The 19033-nt window shown below is 41.9% G+C and overlaps 1 protein-coding gene across 1 annotated transcript in view; it reads right to left on the reverse strand.

Annotated features, from left to right (window-relative positions):
• Nucleotides 1-19033, reverse strand: part of twf1b (twinfilin actin-binding protein 1b) — a 40963-nt gene that overhangs the window by 13300 nt on the left and 8630 nt on the right. Inside the window, exons 2-4 of the mRNA XM_086009216.1 lie at nucleotides 14047-14124; nucleotides 5908-6086; nucleotides 4021-4116 (exon numbers count right to left, since the gene is read on the reverse strand). Of these exons, the coding sequence (XP_085865342.1) occupies nucleotides 4021-4116; nucleotides 5908-6086; nucleotides 14047-14124 (353 nt within the window). The remainder of the gene's footprint in view (nucleotides 1-4020; nucleotides 4117-5907; nucleotides 6087-14046; nucleotides 14125-19033) is intronic.

Here is a 19033-nt window from a genome sequence, read left to right on the forward strand (position 1 = left end):
AATGTGTGGAAAAATCACCATCATGTTTAAGAATCTCCTAATGAAACTACTGAGAAATTGACACAAGTAGGAATACTGTTTGCCTGATATGGATCATACACACACTCCTCTAAACCCAGACAGCTTCACTTAAGCACACACAATCGTACTGCTGAAATGTAACCTGCTAAAATTGCATAGCTTACAACAACTTGCATTTATTTAGCATCTTTAATATAGGAAGATATCCCAAGGTGCTGCAGAGGCATAAGGGAAAAATAGACATCAAAAGGTGGAAAGATTAGGAGGGTCAAAGACGTAGGATTTAAGGAGGGTCTTGGAGAAGCGAGAGGTGAAAGGTTTCAGTGAGGCAGTTCCAGAGCATGGGGCCTAGGCAGCTGAATGCACAGCTGCCAATAGTGGGGCAAAGGAGTTGAAATGCACAAGGGGCCAGAGTCTGAGTAAGAGAATATGGAGTGGGGGTTGTAGGTGATCATAGAGATAGGGAGGGGCAAGGCCAAGGAGGTATTTAAACACAAGCATGAACATCAGAAATGAGACGTTAGGAAATCAGGAGCCAATTTAGGTCAGTGAGACCAGAAGTGGTGGGTAACCAGGACTTGATATGGGATAGGGTATGGGCAGCACGGTGCTGGATGAGCTGAAGTTTGTGGTTCAACTGAAGCTTATGGAAGATGGAGGATGGGAGGCCACCCAGGAAAGCATTCGAATAATTAAGTTTGGCGGTGAGGATTTAGTGCTAAATGGGCTGAGGTAAGGACAGAAGCGGGCAATGTTAGAGGTGGAGGTAGGTAGACTTTGTGAGGGAGAAGAAGTTGGGTCAGAACCTCAGCTTCGAACGTGGAGGTGGCAAACTGTCTAGTTGAACCCGAGATAGTAGCCAGGAAGTTGGGGGGGGGGGGGGGGAAGTTGGGGGGGGGGGGGGGGGGGGGGGAAGAGTTGGTAGCATGGTTACAATGTATGTAACAGTGTGTTAAGTTTCCTGTTGCTTCTCAAACTAAGACCACCCACCCTTTAGAATATTGGCTTACAGGGTTATCTGGAGCCCAGTGGGAAGAATTTCAGCCCCAGTGAGAGACCTAGTCCTTTAGGTTACATCAATGAGCCAGACTGGCTGGTTAAATATAAACTGTGCCCTGTAATACAAGTTAACCTGCTTGGGCCTCCCATTGACAGGTACATCATATTGGTCTCTTTGGTTGAATTGGCTCGAAGAAACTTATGCATCACTACCCAAGGATGAACATAATCTCAGTTAAAATAAGTGACCATTACTCTGACACAGCACTTTTTAAAGTTGCAGTTCGTTTTGTAGAATAAATACAGCTCTTCATATTACGCAGTCTTCATCCAGGTAGTATACAATTATGTATGATGATTGGATCTAACCCATTCATCTCCAGTACTGGGGATTCAAATCCTTCACAATTATGCAAGACAATGAAGTGCAGCTGGAACTCACTGTCATGGTAAAGCCAAACTTTTGGAGTCTAATCTAACCATCAGTTAGGCTACACCATTAGATGATTAAAGTTTAATCTTATACAATCCATCTTCCTAGTGATGCAACATAATAAATAGTAAAAAGGTAGTAAGAGGAGGGGTGGAGCCAATTAGGGACCAAAAAGGAGGCCTATGCATGGAGGCAGAGAGTATGGCTGAGGTACTAAACGAGTACTTCACATCTGTCTTCACCAAGGAAGAGGATGCTGCCATAGGCATAGTGAAGGAGGAGGTAGTGGAGACACTTGATAGGATAAAAATTGATAGAGGTATCAGAAAGGCTGGCTGTACTTAAAGTAGGTAAATCACCAGGAGCGGATGGGATGCCTCCTGGGATGCTGAGGGAATTGAGGGCGGAAATCACTGAGGTAATGGCCATAATAATCCAATCCTCCATAGATATGGGGGTGGTGCCAGAGGACTGGAGAATTGCAAATTTTACACCATTGTTCAAAAAAAGGGTGTAAAGATAAACCCAGCAACTACAGGCCAGTCAGTTTAACCTCAGTAGTGGGGATGCTTTTAGAAACAGTAATCAGGGACAAAATTGTCAGTCACTTGGATAGGTGTGGATTAATTAAGGAAAGCCAGCATGGATTTGTTAAAGACAAATTGTATTTAACCAACCTGATCGAGTTTTTTTTTATATGGTAACAGAGAGGGTTGATGAGGGTAATGCGGTTGATGTAGTGTACATGGATTTCCAAAAGGAGTTCGACAAAGTGTCACATAATAAGCTTCCCAGCAAAGTTGAAGCCCATGGAATAAAAGGGACAGTGGCAGCATGGATACGAAATGGGCTAAGTGACAGGAAACAGAGAGTAGTGGTGAACGGTTGTTTTTTGGACTGGAGGTACAGTAAACTCTTGTTTAAACGGCACCTAATTATCCGGAATTCTCTAATAACTGGCAAAATTCAGGAGTAGGTTCAGAAACTCAAAGGTAAGTTTTACTGTATATTTGCAGCCGTGTAACCGGGGCTGCCGCACGTGCGGCCGTGTAACCGGGGCTGCCGCACGTGCGGCCGTGTAACCGGGGCTCCTGCACATGCGGCCGTGTAACCGGGGCTCCTGCACATGCGGCCGTGTAACCAAGGCTCCTGCACGTGCGGCCGTGTAACCAAGGCTCCTGCACGTGTGGCCGTGTAACAGGGACTCCTGGATCTGTGGCCGTGTAACTGGGGTTCCTGCACCTGTGGCGGTGTAACGGGGCTCTCGTACCTTGGGCCATTGTCACTCCATGTCCCTTCTTCTGGTCTGAGGTCAGCTGATATATAAATTGCCTCGGTAGGTATACCTCTCTGTTATCCGGAATTTTTAATCAACTGGCACCATCCCGGTGCCGGATACAAAAGAGTTTACTGTATACAGTGGTGTTCCCCAGGGGTCGGTTCTAGGACCACTGCTTTTTTTGATATATATTAATGACTTGGACGTGGGTGTACAGGGCACTATTTCAAAATTTGCCGATGACAAAACTTGGAAGTATAGTAAGCAATGAGGAGGAGTGTGATAGACTTCAGGAAGACATAGACAGGCTGGCAAAATGGGCAGACACGTGGCAGATGAAATTTAACACAGAAAAGTGTGAAGTGATACATTTTGGTAGAAAGAATGGGGAGAGGACATATAAACTAAATGGTACAATCCTGAAGGAGGTGCACAAACAGAGAGACCTGGGGGTATGTGTGCACAAATCATTGAAGGTGGCAGGACAGGTTGAGAAAGCAGTTAAAAAGGCTTACGGGATCCTGGGCTTCATAAACAGAGGTATAGAGTACAAAAGTGTGGAAATTATTATGAACCTGTATAAAACACTGGTTTGGCCCCAACTGGAGTACTGTGTCCAATTCTGGGCACCACACTTTAGGAAGGATGTGAAGGTCTTAGAGAAGGTGCAGAAAAGATTTACAAGAATGATTTTAGGAATGAGGGACTTCAGTTACGTTGATAGACTGGAGAAGCTAGGGTTGTTCTCCTTGGAGCAGAGAAGATTGAGAGGAGATTTGATAGAGGTGTTCAAAATCATGAGGGATCTGGACAGAGTAGAGAGAGATAAACATCCCATTGGCAGAAAGGTCGAGAACCAGAGGACACAGATTTAAGGTGATTGGAAAAAGAATCAAAGGCGATGTAAGAAAAAACATTTTTACGAAGCGAGTGGTTAAGATCTGGAATGCACTTCCTGAAAGGGTGGTGGAGGCAGACTCAATCTTATATTTCAAAGGGGAGTTGGATAAGCATTTGAAGGAAAAAAAAATTGCTGGGTTACGGGGAAAGGGCAGGGGAGTGGGACTAGCCGAGAGTCGGCATGGGCTCGATGGGCCGAATGGCCTTCTTCCGTGCTGTAACCATTCTATGATTCTAATGTTCAGCACGTGAAACAAGCCATCTTAGGACAACTAGGATTGGGCAGCAAATACACTCGTGCCAGTGTCGCCCACATCCTGGAGGAAAAATAAATAGGGAAAAATAACACAACTATAGGTGGAAAGAGAAAAATCAACTAGATCTGTGCCTTTACTGTCCCAAATATTTCATCTTTGATGTGGCTACCCCCAAATTCCTTCTTCAATGTTGCTCTTGTTGCTGCATATAACATCTTTTGTCGAACCTGTAAATAAAAAGGAAGAAAAATTGCTACATATTAAGAACGTAGGTTTAGCTTCCTTATGAAATGGTATCAGTGGCAATCAAATACTTTGTATGGGAAATATTCACCCATTTACAAAACAATTTTACATTTGCATTCAGACTAACAAGATGTTGTTTTGTCAAGTAAGCCTGTTCTTATATTTGCAAACACTAGAAATATGTCCTTGTAAATGCTATGTTAATGCTGCATGGCAAACAGATCATTCAAATTGCATATCTCAGTATGGAGAAGCCACCAGAGGAGGATATTACATATGTAACTCCATTGGGAACAAGACTACACTAAACTAACTTCTGTTCATGAAAAGCACTGATAGACCACTGTAGGGTACTGTACACATGAATTTAAATTTATACAATGAAGGTATTCCTGGACATCTAATAACACTGACCTTTCCGCACCCCACCCCCCGCCAATCCCAGTGCTACATTTTATTTATTCAGTTGCTGCTTTAAGGTATAGAAAAAGAAAATAATTTAAATTGAATTATTTAATAAGGGAGCAAGTGAACAGACACTACACTTACACAACCCCATAGCACCCAACTCAAACAGCACTGGTAGTGGCTTGGGACCAGTGAAATATGAAAGAGGGTGGGAAGAAAGATCCCCATCTCCATAGCACCAATTACATACTCAAATCACCCGACTAGTGTCAGGGTCATTCACACCAAAGAGTTTCCAATAATAATGATCCAGAATAAATTATGGCAAGATCTCGGACACTCGTACAATGCCAGATTCACTCCAAAATACTTGACAGTAAATAAGCCACAGAATCTCTTGTAATAACCAGAACACAAGTAGCTAGAATTGCACAAATGCTACATGAGCAGGTATTTAGACAAGTAGTATGTGAACATTCCTTATAGGAAAAAAGATAAAACAAGCAACTTGCCAAAATGCATATTGTGTCCTAAACCAGGAACAAAACTTGAGCAATTCATCATTATTTGATTTATTAATGTGCTGTGGTATTCATGAAATATACGTCTGCTTAACAAATACATAGGTAGCTGAGGGGCAAGATCCCAAATGCTCATGGATAAAATACACAAACATAATTCACACTCTGGATTGTCTTATGTTCTTATAATGATAAACAATTCAAGTTTTGCTCTTATGACATCATATGCATTGCAGCAAACTTCAAGCTTTATTTACTATCCTGTAACAAACTTTTGCATATCTTTTATCTAAATGAAAAACAAGGTAACCACTTCTAGCTACTTACTTTATTACAAAAAAGAAACCACTTTCTGAATGGCCTAATGGGTAAATGCACTGTCCACTGTAGCACTAAGCCATACAGACTAGAAGCTTTCAGGTTTGATTTTCAGACTCCTGCTGAATTGATGGATCTCAACCAAGGCAACAAATGCCCTCTGGGTTAAGTTAAGGGAGTCAGGGTCCCAGTTCCTGATTGTTAACTTGTAAATCTTACTGGGAAGTGTGAGTTTGCAGACTTTGTGAGCGAGCGTGTGGATATCTGCTGGGATATTCTCGATGGCAAAATAGCCTGCGCTTATTCACCATCTTGAGTCACGCATGAACAATGGGCACTTGAACAAGATACCAGAGGGCTGCTGATGCCCATGGACTGTATCCTAGTAACAGTCAACATCTTCCAGACAAATTGGGAAAAAGAAAACTTAAAAAAAAGTGACTTAGTCCTGAAAGACTTGCTTTCAAAGCCTGCTATACATAACCATATTTTTCCGTCATCTATATATGACAATCAAATTCTTACTGGTGAAAGGTCAGGTGACCAGGCAATAAAGAGCCACTGAAATCCCTGAGCATTCATGGTGTCCAATCGATACAAGATATAGGCAGGTTGCTGTTCCTCTAGAAGAGGAAGGATGCATGAATCATACTCCTGGTCCCAGCTGGTAACCGACTCTCTGGATGCACCCACCTTGAGCTGTTCTGAAACGAGTAACTAACTTATTAGCAAGGACAATTAAAAATTAAATTATAAATGCAAAACCCACCCCTGTACCTTACCTTCAGTGCACTTTAATGCTAAAACAACTGAATGACCGTTGGTCAATTTTTAAATCACGACTATTTTACATATTAAAATTGCAGTTTAAACATAGAAGAGGTTTGACCATTCTGCACACTAGCATTGAAATTAGTCGGTGTCAGCTTGCCTTTGTTGCTAGCACTCATGTCTAAATCAGAATGTTGCGAGTTCAAGATTTACTCAAGAACTTGAGTATATAATCTAGGTTGACATTGCAGTGCAGTATTGACGGAGTGCTGCATTTGTGGAGGTGCACGTCTTTGGATGCTATGATGAACGGAGGCCCTGACTGCCTTTTCCAGTGGATCAGGTACGCATCAACAATCCCATAGCAATATTCAAAAAGAGCAACAAGCTCTCCTGGTGTCCTGACTAATATTTCTCCTTTAACCAAATGATAAAACAGATTAATTTGATTGCTGTTCATAGGATCCAGCAGTGCATGTTTTCCCAACAGTCATGGCCCTTCTAAAGTAATTTCTTATGTGAAATGCTGCAAGACATTTCTAAAGCACTATATAAATGCATTTTTGGTTATTAAACAACCATAAATGAATGCAGTACAGTAATGGTTTAGTTATATCCATTAATGTTAAATTATTTGTAGGGGCCAGCCTTGGCTCAATGGTAGCATTCTTGTCTCTAAAACAGAAGGTTGTGGGATCAAGCCCCACTCCAGAGACTAGAGCACATAATCTAGGCATTTCAGTGCAGTAGAGGGAGTGCTACACTGTTGGACTTGCCATCTTTAAGATGAGATATTAAACTGAAGCCTGGTCTGTCCTCTAATGTGAACATAAAAGATCCCATTAAAATTTTCAAAAGAAGAGCAGGGAGCTCTCCCAGTGTCCTGGCCAACATAGCAAAATGAGTCATTTATCTCGCTTCTGTGCAACATGGCTGCTCCGTTTCCCTACATTACAATATGACTACACTTCAGAATTGGCTGTGAAGCACTTTGGGTTGTGATGGGCGATATATAAATGCAAATTTGTTCAGCATGGATTTGTTAAATGCAAGCCTTGTTTCCAAAATGTAGAGCATAAATTTTACATCCAAATAAAAAAGGTTCAACATATCACTGGTAGATTAACACTTGGTAATAAACCTACCATCAGTCTGGATTATATTAAAAATTTGGGGATCAGTGTTCAACTCTAGTGTAGGTCCTTCCCCTTTGTGCAGTCACCCCAAATCCTGGTGAGCACATGCCAATACAAAAAATGACCCATAAAATCTGGTAGTTTCACATGTGAATTGGAATTGGAACATTCGCCCTGGTGCAGTAGGATATGATCATTTGAAATTGGAGTTATGGTACATCGTTGGAAGAGAAGAGGGAACATTTTACCTTTTTTTTTTTAAACCACTTTCAAGCTCTGACCTGACACTGGGTACAAAACGTGGAGAGTATTACATTGCCTAGTGTTAACATCCTTCACCAACACAAAATCTACTAAGTAATTTTTTTTAATCCTTGCAAAATCACAGTTATCATTACAAGTCTGATACATTTAATTACAAATGACTAAGTTGGATACAATTAATTAAAAATTAACATTGTAATGTGGCTACATTTGTTGTACAGTACCATGGAAATAATGCCAGGGGATAATTGCAGGCAGCCAGCATGGATTTGTTAAATGCAAGCCTTGTTTAACAAATTTTCTGGACTTTCCTTCCTCCACCGCCAGCAACCCCCCCAGAATGCACTTGACAGTGTCTCAAAGAAAACTGTGAGAAGTCACACAACACCAGGTTATAGTCCAACAGCTTTATTTGAATTCACAAGCTTTCGGAGCGCTGCTCCTTCGTCAGGTGAAGTGAAGTGATGAAGGAGCAGCGCTCCGAAAGCTTGTGATTTCAAATAAAGCTGTTGGACTATAACCTGGTGTTGTGTGACTTCTCACATTTGTCCACCCCAGTCCAACACCGGCATCTCCACATCATGGCTACCAAAGAAAACTGGTTACAAGAGAGGAAACATAGCACCATGGTTATAGAAAGAAAGAAACTAGATATGCGTTCATTTTAAAATGTGCCTCTAGGTTGAAGCTTGCTTTAAAGGCGTTGGCTTGTCAGGCCCCAGGATGTGATGTGAATCTGAAGCCAGACAAAGCATTTAACTAGGATGGCCTCAGGAACTAGTTGGAGAGCAGGGCAGTGCGATTTGTTTTGGATTGCTCTAGCAAAGAACTGGCAGAAACACCATGGAACAAATGGCTGCCTTCTATACTGCAAATCACTATGGTTCTATAGTTGATATTTTAAAGACACAAAAACACACGCTGAAAGGTGTTAAGTTTGGATCAATAATTGTATAGATACTGTTGACCATGTGCAAAGGAAAGTGAATGTAGAACCAATGATGGGTCTGTTTGCAATTTTTTTTAGATTCACGGTTAACCAGATTTAAGAAAATACACAAATTATTAATGGATACACTGTTAATATAAGGTCCCCTAAATAAGAGGGTTTCTACTTTTCAACAGTTGCTAACCATGTTCCCTACTGTCAATATAAGGAACACACCCAATACATTACATGTTGCAACCACAGTACATGGACTGTCAGAAGCAGATTGGTCAACAGCATCATTTGTGCAAGTTCATGTTTTTCAACAGGCTGTGTTTCTACGTTTTGAATACAAGTCATCTCTGCCCCAAACAAACATGCAGTTTACATAGATACATAGAAGATAGGAGCAGGAGTAGGCCATTCGGCCCTTCGAGCCTGCTCCGCCATTCAATGAGATCATGGCTGATCATCCAAATTCAGTACCCGGTCCCTGCCTTCTCCCCATATCCCTTTAGCCTTAAGAAATATATCCAACTCTTTCTTGAATATACTTAATGAACTGGCCTCCACCGCCCTCTGTGGCAGAGAATTCCACAGGTTCACCACTCTCTGGGTGAAGAAATTCCTCCTCATTTCAGTCCTAAATGGCTTACCCCTTGTCCTTAGACTATGACCCCTGGTTCTGGACTCCCCGGCCATCAGAAACATCCTTCCTGCATCTAGTCTGTCCAGGCCTGACAGAATTTTATAGGTTTCGATGAGGTCCCCTCTCAATCTTCTAAACTCCAGTGAATATAAGCCCAATCGACACAATCTCTCCTCATACGTCATTCCTGCCATCCCAGGTATCAGCCTGGTGAATCTTCGCTGCACTCCTTCCATGGCAAGAATGTCCTTCCTCAGGTAAGGCGACCAAAACTGCACACAATACTCAAGGTGTGGTCTCACCAAGGCCCTGTACAACTGCAGCAAGACATCCTTGGTCTTGTACTCGAACCCTCTTGCTACGAAGGCCAACATGCCATTTGCCTTCTTAACCGCCTGCTGCACCTGCATGCTTACCTTCAGCGACTGGTGTACAAGAACACCCAGGTCTCTTTGCACTTCCCCTTCTCCCAATCTATTACCATTCAAATAATAATCTGCCTTCCTGTTTTTGCCACCAAAGTGGATAACCTCACATTTATCCACATTATAGTGCATTTGCCATGTTTCTGCCCAATCACCCAACCTGTCCAAATCGTGCTGGAGTTTCACGACATCCTCCTCACAGCATACCCTCCCCCCCATCTTGGTGTCGTCTGCAAATTTGGAGATATTACATCCAATTCCCTCGTCCAGATCATTAATATATATTGTGAACAGCTGGGGTCCTAGGACCGATCCTTGCGGTACCCCACTAGTCACTGCCTGCCACTCGGAAAACGACCCGTTTATTCCAACTCTTTGCTTTCTGTCCGCCAACCAGTTCTCTATCCAAGTCAATACCTTGCCCCCAATCCCATGTGCCTTAATTTTGCACGCTAATCTCTTATGCGGGACCTTATCGAAAGCCTTCTGAAAGTCCAAATACACCACACCCACTGGTTCTCCCTTATCTATTTTACCAGTTACATCCTCAAAAAATTCCAGTAGATTAGTCAAGCATGATTTACCTTTTGTAAATCCATGTTGACTTTGTCCAATCCAGTCACTGCTTTCCAAGTGCTCTGCTATTACATCTTTTATAATGGACTCTAGCATTTTCCCCAATACCGATGTCAAGCTTACCGGTCTATAATTCCCCGCCTTTTCTCTACCACCTTTTTTGAATAGTGGGGTAACATTAGCTACCCGCCAATCCATGGGTAGTGTTCCAGAGTCTATCGAGTTCTGGAAGATGACCAGCAATGCATCTACTATTTCTAGGGCCACTTCCTTAAGTACCCTGGGGTGTAGATTATCAGGCCCTGGGGATTTATCGGCCTTCAGTCCCATCAATTTTCCTAACACCATTTCCCTACAAATACTGATTTCTTTCAGTTCCACCCTTTCATCAGACCCTATGTTCCCCGGCATCTCTGGGAGGTTATTTGTGTCCTCCTTTGTGAGGACAGAACCAAAATATGTATTTAGTTGGTCTGCCATTTCTTTGTTCCCCATTATAAATTCCCCCGATTCTGACTGCAAGGGACCTACGCTTGACTTCACCAATCTTTTTCTCTTCACATATCTATAAAAGCTTTGACAGTCAGTTTTTATGTTCTCTGCAAGCTTACTCTCATATTCTATTTTCCCTTTCTCAATTAATCCCTTTGTCCTCCTTTGTTGAATCCTAAATTGCTCCCAATCCGCAGGATTATTGCTTTTTCTGGCCAATTTATATGCCCTCTCCTTGGACCTTATGCTATCCCTAATTTCCCTTGTTAGCCACGGTTGGGTCACCTTTTTTGTTTGATTTTTATGCCAAACTGGGATGAACAAATTCTGTAGTTCATCCATTCGGTCTTTGAATGTTTGCCATTGCCTATCCACCGTCAACCCTTCGAGTGCCATTCCCCAATCAATCCTACCCAACTCGCTCCTCAGACCATCATAGTTTCCTTTATTTAAATTGAGGACCCTAGTCTCCGAGTCAACTACTTCATTCTCCATCTTAATGAAGAATTCGATCATATTATGATCACTCCAACCCAAGGGGCCTCTTACAACAAGATTGCTAATTAATCCTTTCTCGTTACATAATACCCAGTCTAAGATGGCCTGATCTCTGGCACTGCAAATGGATAGAAATAGTCATGAATTAGAGTGCATTAGGATAAACAAAGTCTTAAGCACGTCACATTGCATCATCAACATGGAAAACTAAACTACTCTTGACCAAGAATCTTCAACAGCAATTCAGATTTACAATGTCTTCAGTTTTTGCTCTAGCACAAATGGTATTTCTGATTTTAATTGACTGATTTTAAGTTTATCTAATAAATTGTTGCTGTCACTTGCTTTGTCACTTATTATGCATAGTAATTTCCTCCCAGATGATTCCAAGTAATCACACCACTGATAAATGCAATATGCCTCTTAACTGAAACTGCTGTTTTAGTTAAGCAATTTCAATAGTGAACAAATAAGCACTTTCAATTTCAGAAATACTTGAGATCCAAATTATATACAAGATAATGGATGTGTTCTGATGCTATTAGATACCAGGCTAATACATACAAGAATGGCAGTGCCAAAAGTGTGCCTAGAAATCCTGGACTAAAAGAACATAAGAACCAGCAGGAGCAGGCCATAAGGCCCTTCAAGCCTGCTCCACCATTCAATAAGATCATGGCAGATCTTTGGCCTCAACTCCACTTTCTCACCCGCTCCTCAGAGTCCAAAAATCTATCGATCTCAGCCTTGAATATACTCAATGACTGAGCATCCACAGCCCTCTGGGGTAGAGAATTCCAATGATTCACAACCCTCAGTGAAGAAATTGCTCCTCCTCTCAATCCTAAATGGCCGACCCCTTATCCTGATACTATGCCCCCTAGCTCTAGACACTCCAGCCAGGGAAACAGCCTCTCAGCATCTACCTGTCAAGCCCCCTCAGAATCTTATATGTTTGAATGAGATCACCTCTCATTCTTCTAAACTCCAGAGAGTATAGGCCTATTCTACTCAATCTGTCCTCGTAGGACAACCCTCTCGTCCCAGGAATCAATCCAGTGAACCTTCATTGCCCCCCCTCTAAGGCATATATATCCTTCCTCAGGTACAGAGACCAAAATTGTACACAGTCCTCCAGGTGCGGTCTCACCAAAGCCCTGTACAATTGCAGCAAGACTTCCTTACTCTTGTACCCAACCCCCTTTGAATAAAGGCCAACATGCCATCTGCCTTCCAAATTGCTTGCTGTATCTGCATGTTAACTTACCGTGTTTCGAGTACACGGACACCTAAATGAAGGCCCTCCATGCATATCGATGAATTATTTATGGCTTTTCTTATTTTGTACTCATTCTTTTGCCTGTACCCAAAAAAACATGGCCCGCAAATTACATCAGATCAGTTGTGAACCATGTAAATGATGGCTTATTTTTTAAAATTGCACTTCCATTATTATTAAGAGAATCATGATAAGGCATAATGTTGTAGATGCATGATACAGGAAAACATGAGGTAAAATGTGCAGATTATAAAATGTGGTCACTTTTGCCTAAATGTTTAAATTTTAACTGCAGGGAGAGCAGCTCTGTGATTGCATGTAAATCAATGTATGCATGTAAACACAGATGTGTAGAGCTCTCTTGAGCAATATATACAGATATCCAGTACTGAATAAAATGTGTGTAAAGGTTCAGTGCTGTATATGCACTGCTTAAGCTATATCACTTTGCAATAATGTAGCTTAGACACCCTGCCATACTCCGTGATTCCATTGTAACCTGTCCTTGAGCGTCTTTCAACTACCCAATAGTTTTTGACAGTCCTCTAACTCTTCACATACCTAAAAAAAACATTTCCCTTTACTATCACAGTTGTCTACGATCCGCTGTTCCATTATTATTTTAGCTGATCTAATAATGACAGACGAAGAGAAGCAGGAGAGACCAGAGGCTCTGAGAGTGAGGCACCATGGCAGCAGACAGCAGCCCAATAATATTTACCCTATCCCCGGTGTCCTGGCCAATATTTATCCCTCAACCAACATAACAAAAACAAATTCTCTGGTCATTAGTACATTGCTGTTTGTGGGACCTTGCTGTGTGCTTATTGGCTGCCACATTTCCCACATTACAACAATGACTCCACTTCAAAAAGTACTTCATTGGCTGCAAAGTGCTTTGAGACGTCCAGTGGTCATGAAAGGCGCTATATAAATGCAAGTCTTTCTTTTTTCTTTCTATTGTTAGCACTGTACTTGTGCTTATTTTACACCGGTTTTTATGTTTGGCGTAGGCAAATAAGCCCTGCAGGAAGTGTTTGCATAAATTTCCGTCTGCAAGATCAGTGCAGAAACCAGCAGAAAGTTCGGCGTAATTTCAGGATTTCCGGCCCATTGTATTTATTAGTGGTGTGATTACTTGGAGTCATAGAGCAGGAAGTTATTAAGCACAAGAAGTAGAGACAAAGCAAGTCACAACAGCAATTTTAACAAAAAGAGAACCTCTGTAGCACTGTCAACTGAATAAGTTCTAGATCTGAGTTAAAGTGTTAACACAATAGATTCAGATGTGACTTGAAAACACACACACAGTTCCTGTAGCTCCACACTTCTGATATGGAAATAAAATGTCTTAAAGCCGCAGTTTATACATGCAAGACAAATAGGAGCCAATAGTCAGCAATAAATAATGACAAATATCTCTAATTGCTAAGTGGGAGCATAAACAATCTAGTGAGTTTCATTTGAAGATATCAATTATTAGATTTATATAATGCAATCTTTTCTTAGTATTACAGGAAATAGCGGCAGGTTATATCAAGAACAATGTGTCTTGAAACGTTTGCCGTTGCTTAAGGTACAACACAAAAAACAATTCTGAAACTGCACTTGCTCAATTCAGAGGTTCTGGATCTATACCAACATACCGTTTTCAATCACAATTTTCAAAACACAGAATTCTCCGTTCCTGGCTCTGGCAAAGATGTCCTTTAGTTCTTTAGAAGCTGTATTAAAAAAGAAACAAAATAGAATGTATCTGCCAGAATATGGTTAAGGAATGTTATTTATATACAAGGTTAACAATTTTGTACAATTACATGCATTAGTTACAAAATTCAATGTATTTTTTCCTATTACTTCTGAAGTTCAGAAGAGACCATAAAAATAAAGAACTATGCGGGAACAGTAGTTTAGTAATTAGCTGCTATTAACAAATCATGGAGATGACATCACTAATCCTTTTCACCATAACCAATATTATTACGGAGCTCAAAAGATCACCATTGGACTCTCACATTTCTCCCTAAAATACTGCCATTAATAAAAATTGAGGCTATAGTGATGTAGAACTGTATCAATAACCTCGGCCTCTTGCATTGTTCCATGGAAGCTCAGTGTAAGCTCGAGGAACAGCACCTCATCTTTTGATTAGGCACTTTACAGCCTTCTGGACTCAGAGTTCAACAATTTCAGATCATAACCTCGGCCCCTATCATATATATATTTTTTATCCACACTTTCTGTTTGTGCCTTTTGTTCTTCTCTCCCACATGGTCGCTGTCTTTCATTCTGCCAGCGCAATTCACACCTCATCTAGAGCCATCCTTTGTTTCTTAACCTGTCCCATTACCATCTCCTTTTGCTTTGAATATCTCTAAATGTCTCTTTACTTCTCCTGCCTTCCATCCTATCAGACCTTCCCTTTTGTTCTTTCATCCCCTCCCCCATTTCCCAGCCCCTAAACTTGCTTTAAAATCTGTTCCATTTCCTGCTTTTTTCCAGTTCTGACGAAAGGTCATCAACCTGAAACGTTAACTCTGTTTCTCTCTTCACAGATGCTGCCTGACCTGCTGAGTACCTCCAGCATTTTCTGTTTTTATTTCTTTTTGTATCAATAACCTGCCTATTGTCACTCAGATGAAATAGATAGCAGTACCCAGCTGTAACTGCGTACAGCTTATTTTCTTTTTAATTAAACGGTGCATACTACAATGAAACAATTATAGTCCGCAAGCAACATTTGAATTGTTGCTCCGCATTTCCCCTGATAATCAGATCTTGAAAATTTTAGATGTGCAACATCTACACATTTAAAGACGTTTCTGGGGCACATAAGCCCGTACGTTGATATTGTGCCCTTATCCCCAAACAAAGATTGGTCTATATCAATTCTATTTTTGGTTTGCATACATTTTTCCCCCAACTGCAGTGGTGAAAGTTACTACATATAATGTGCACTTCAGTTTCAAACACATTTCCCAAAATAAGTTATATTCAAAATACTGCAATATTTTCACTCACAAATCTAAAAACACTGATCCCCCAAATGTACTCATCTATGGTCTCCCACCCTCAGTACACAATGTAAAATGTGTCACTGACCCAAAAATAACTAAGGTAGACATATAAAACAAAAAGATGCATATACTAAAAGGTATTTACAAAAAAAAAAATATCTATGCTTGTACTGGGCTTTCAAAAAAACATGCACTCTCTGATACGATTAAAGTGCAATATCTTTTCCATGACATGCTACTTCTTTTGGTTTTTTTTGTTATAGCATCTTTGAATAAAAATCAAATCTGCTCCTGGGCTGTTGGACAGACATGTTACCACCTTAGACGGCAACCCTTGTTTTTTTCTCCGAGTTCAAAAGGGACTGTTAGAATTGGATTGTTACAGTAGCAATGGGGAGGGTGCTAGTCCATCTTGGCTTTTCTTCTGAACCATGAGAGAGGAGAGAGTGCACGCTACATTAACAGCGAGTGAGTGAGTGAGTGAGCAAGAGAGCTAGAGAGAGCGCGAGAAAGAGAGAGCACACAAGAGTGACAGAGCAAGAGAAAGGAATTACACTGCAAAATCTAAACAAAATCTTTGTTAGCGGATATGATCAGGGCAAGTTTCAGTCCAGGGGACAGAACTATTATTTTCTATATTCCAAGAAAAAAATGATGTTCTGTATATTACTGTAAATCAGCTGTTTGTTTTTGCCACTGCTTTCTTACCCAATTGTTAAATAAATTTATTCAGTAATTCCTACCCTATGCCATGGTCTAAGAGTATATATGCTATCACTTTCCAAATCAAAGAGGTCACTGAGAGAAAGTAATACATCCAGCAAGCCAAATACAGTGTCAAGAATTTGTGTTACAATGCCTGGACTTGCTACAATTACCCAGATATTGCCCATGTGAAGACACACTCCAGCTGATAGGAAGTAAGGGTTAACTTACAGAAGTAGTCTTGAGCTGAGCACAGTGATCAGAGTTAAGCATGTAACACATGACCTCTCTAATTACAGGTCATTAAAATAGCTGTTGCAGAGTATGGGCCAGGGCCCTTCTGAAGATTAAAATCCCTAATTGGACAGCCCTTCTTTGCTCCAAGACCACAGTACCACACTGTATAAAATTAATTGTACCTGCACTACCAACTGGCACAGTGATGAACATTAACTTACGGGTTTCCCGCACTCTACTGAGCCCCCACCACACCCAGCAGGTCCAAACGTCAAAATTCTGGCCACTGTCTGAAAGAACTGAGTAATTGATGAGGATTTTCTTTTGACATCTGGGGCAACATACTTAGGATGTTAATTGAGACAGCATTTTTTTCCAGATGAAAATGTATCTTTCAATTACTGCCAGGTATTGAATCGTGGTGTGGAGATGCCGGAGTTGGACTGGGGTGGACAAATGTAAGAAGTCACACAACACCAGGTCCAACAGCTTTATTTGAAATCACAAGCTTTCGGAGCGCTGCTCCGTCAGGTGAAGTGGAGAAATGCATAAAGACACAGCTTATATAGTCAGAGAATAATGTCAGATGTTTACAGGTAATCTTGCCAACTGCCATTTATCACACCTCGGCAGAGAGATAATCACAGCAATCAAAGGTGTGAATGGTGTCCAAACAGGTCAGTCAGGAAAACATTACATCAAAGAACAATGAGGTGGGGTCACAAGGGGTCAAATATTGCAGATGCTGGTGTCTGTAAGGAGAACAAAAAAGACAAAAAACATTTTTTTTTTTTTTGCTGGAAATCACAGCAGGTCCGGCCGCATCTGTGTAGAGAGAACAAGCCAATGTCGACTCGAGTCTGGATGACCCTGCGTCAGGTGGGGTTACATGTAGCGTGACATGAACCCAAGATCTCGGTTGAGGCCGTCTTCATGGGTGCGGAACTTGGCTATCAGTTTCTGCTCGACGATTTTGCGCTGTCGTGTGTCTCGAAGGCTGCCTTGGAGAATGCTTACCCGAAGATCGAAGTGTTCCCCGACTGGGAGGGAACACTCCTGCCTGGTGATTGTTGCGCGGTGTCCGTTCATCCGTTGTCGCAGTGTCTGCATGGTCTCGCCGATGTACCATGCTCCGGGGCATCTTTTCCTGCAACGTATGAGCTAGACAACGTTGGCCGAGTCACATGAGTATGTACCATGTACCTGGTGGGTGGTGTCCTCACGTGTGATGATGGTATCTGTGATGATGATCTGGCATGTCTTGCAGAGGTTGCTATGGCAGGGTTGTGTGGTGTCGTGGTCGCTGTTCTCCTGAAAGCTGGGTAATTTGCTGCGAACGATGGTCTGTTTGAGGTTAGGCGGCTGTTTGAAAGCGAGTAGTGGAGGCGTGGGGATGGCCTTAGTGAGGTGTTCGTCATCATCGATGACATGTTGAAGGCTGCGAAGAACATGGCGTAGTTTCTCTGCTCCGGGGAAGTACTGGACGGCGAAGGGTACTCTGTTGGTTGTGTCCCGTGTTTGTCTTCTGAGGAGGTCGGAACGGTCGATTGACGAGTCGAGCGTCATATCCCGTTCTTACAAGGGCGTCTTTCAGTGTCTGTAGGTGTCCATCGCGTTCTTCCTCGTCTGAGCAGATCCTGTGTATTCGCAGGGCTTGTCCATAGGGGATGGCTTCTTTAACGTGGTTAGGGTGGAAGCTGGAGAAGTGAAGCATCGTGAGGTTGTCCGTGGGCTTGCGGTAGAGTGAAGTGCTGAGGTGTCCGTCTTTGATGGAGATTTGTGTGTCCAAGAATGAAACCGATTCTGAGGAGTAGTCCCTGGTGAGTTTGATGGTGGGATGGAACTCGATGTTATCGTGTAGTCTTTTCAGTGATTCTTCGCCGTGGGTCCATAGGAAGAAAATGTCATCGATGTATCTGGTGTATAGCGTTGGTTGGAGATCCTGTGTAGAGAAGAAGTCTTGCTCGAACTTGTGCATGAAGATGTTTGCGTATTGGGGTGGGAATTTGGTCCCCATGGCTGTTCCGTGTGTTTGAGTAAAGAACTGGTTGTCGAAGGTGAAGACATTGTGGTCAAGGATGAAGCGGATGAGTTGTAGGACCCCAGTATCTGCAATATTTGACCCCTTGTGACCCCACCTCATTGTTCTTTGATGTAATGTTTTCCTGACTGGCCTGTTTGGACACTATTCACACCTTTGATTGCTGTGATTATCTCTCTGCCGAGGTGTGATAAATGGCAGTTGGCAAGATTACCTGTAAACATCTGACATTATTCTCTGACTATATAAGCTGTGTCTTTATGCATTTCTCCACTTCACCTGACGAAGGAGCAGCGCTCTGAAAGCTTGTGATTTCAAATAAAGCTGTTGGACTATAACCTGGTGTTGTGTGACTTCTTAGGTATTGAATCGAGCAGGCTCTTATGAGGGGGGAGGCAGCAGTTTGAAGCCAAGCTACCATTGTCTATCAAGATATCCAAACTATTAATGTTTTGTTGCTGATTGTTGTAGTTCCACGTGATAAATAACCCAGTTCTGGCTAATAGTCTTTATCTTTGATGAAACCACATTGGACTCTGGGTAGCAGAAGCTCATATGTTGTAGACACATCTTATCCCAAAAGATACCTTTTAAAGACTGCATACTGTGTACCAAGTAAAAAAAAAGTGGCCT

This window comes from Somniosus microcephalus, chromosome 16 (genome assembly GCF_052327205.1).
Source record: "Somniosus microcephalus isolate GS21.2 chromosome 16, FLI_Smic_1.0, whole genome shotgun sequence".
Classification (NCBI taxonomy): Eukaryota; Metazoa; Chordata; class Chondrichthyes; order Squaliformes; family Somniosidae; genus Somniosus; species Somniosus microcephalus.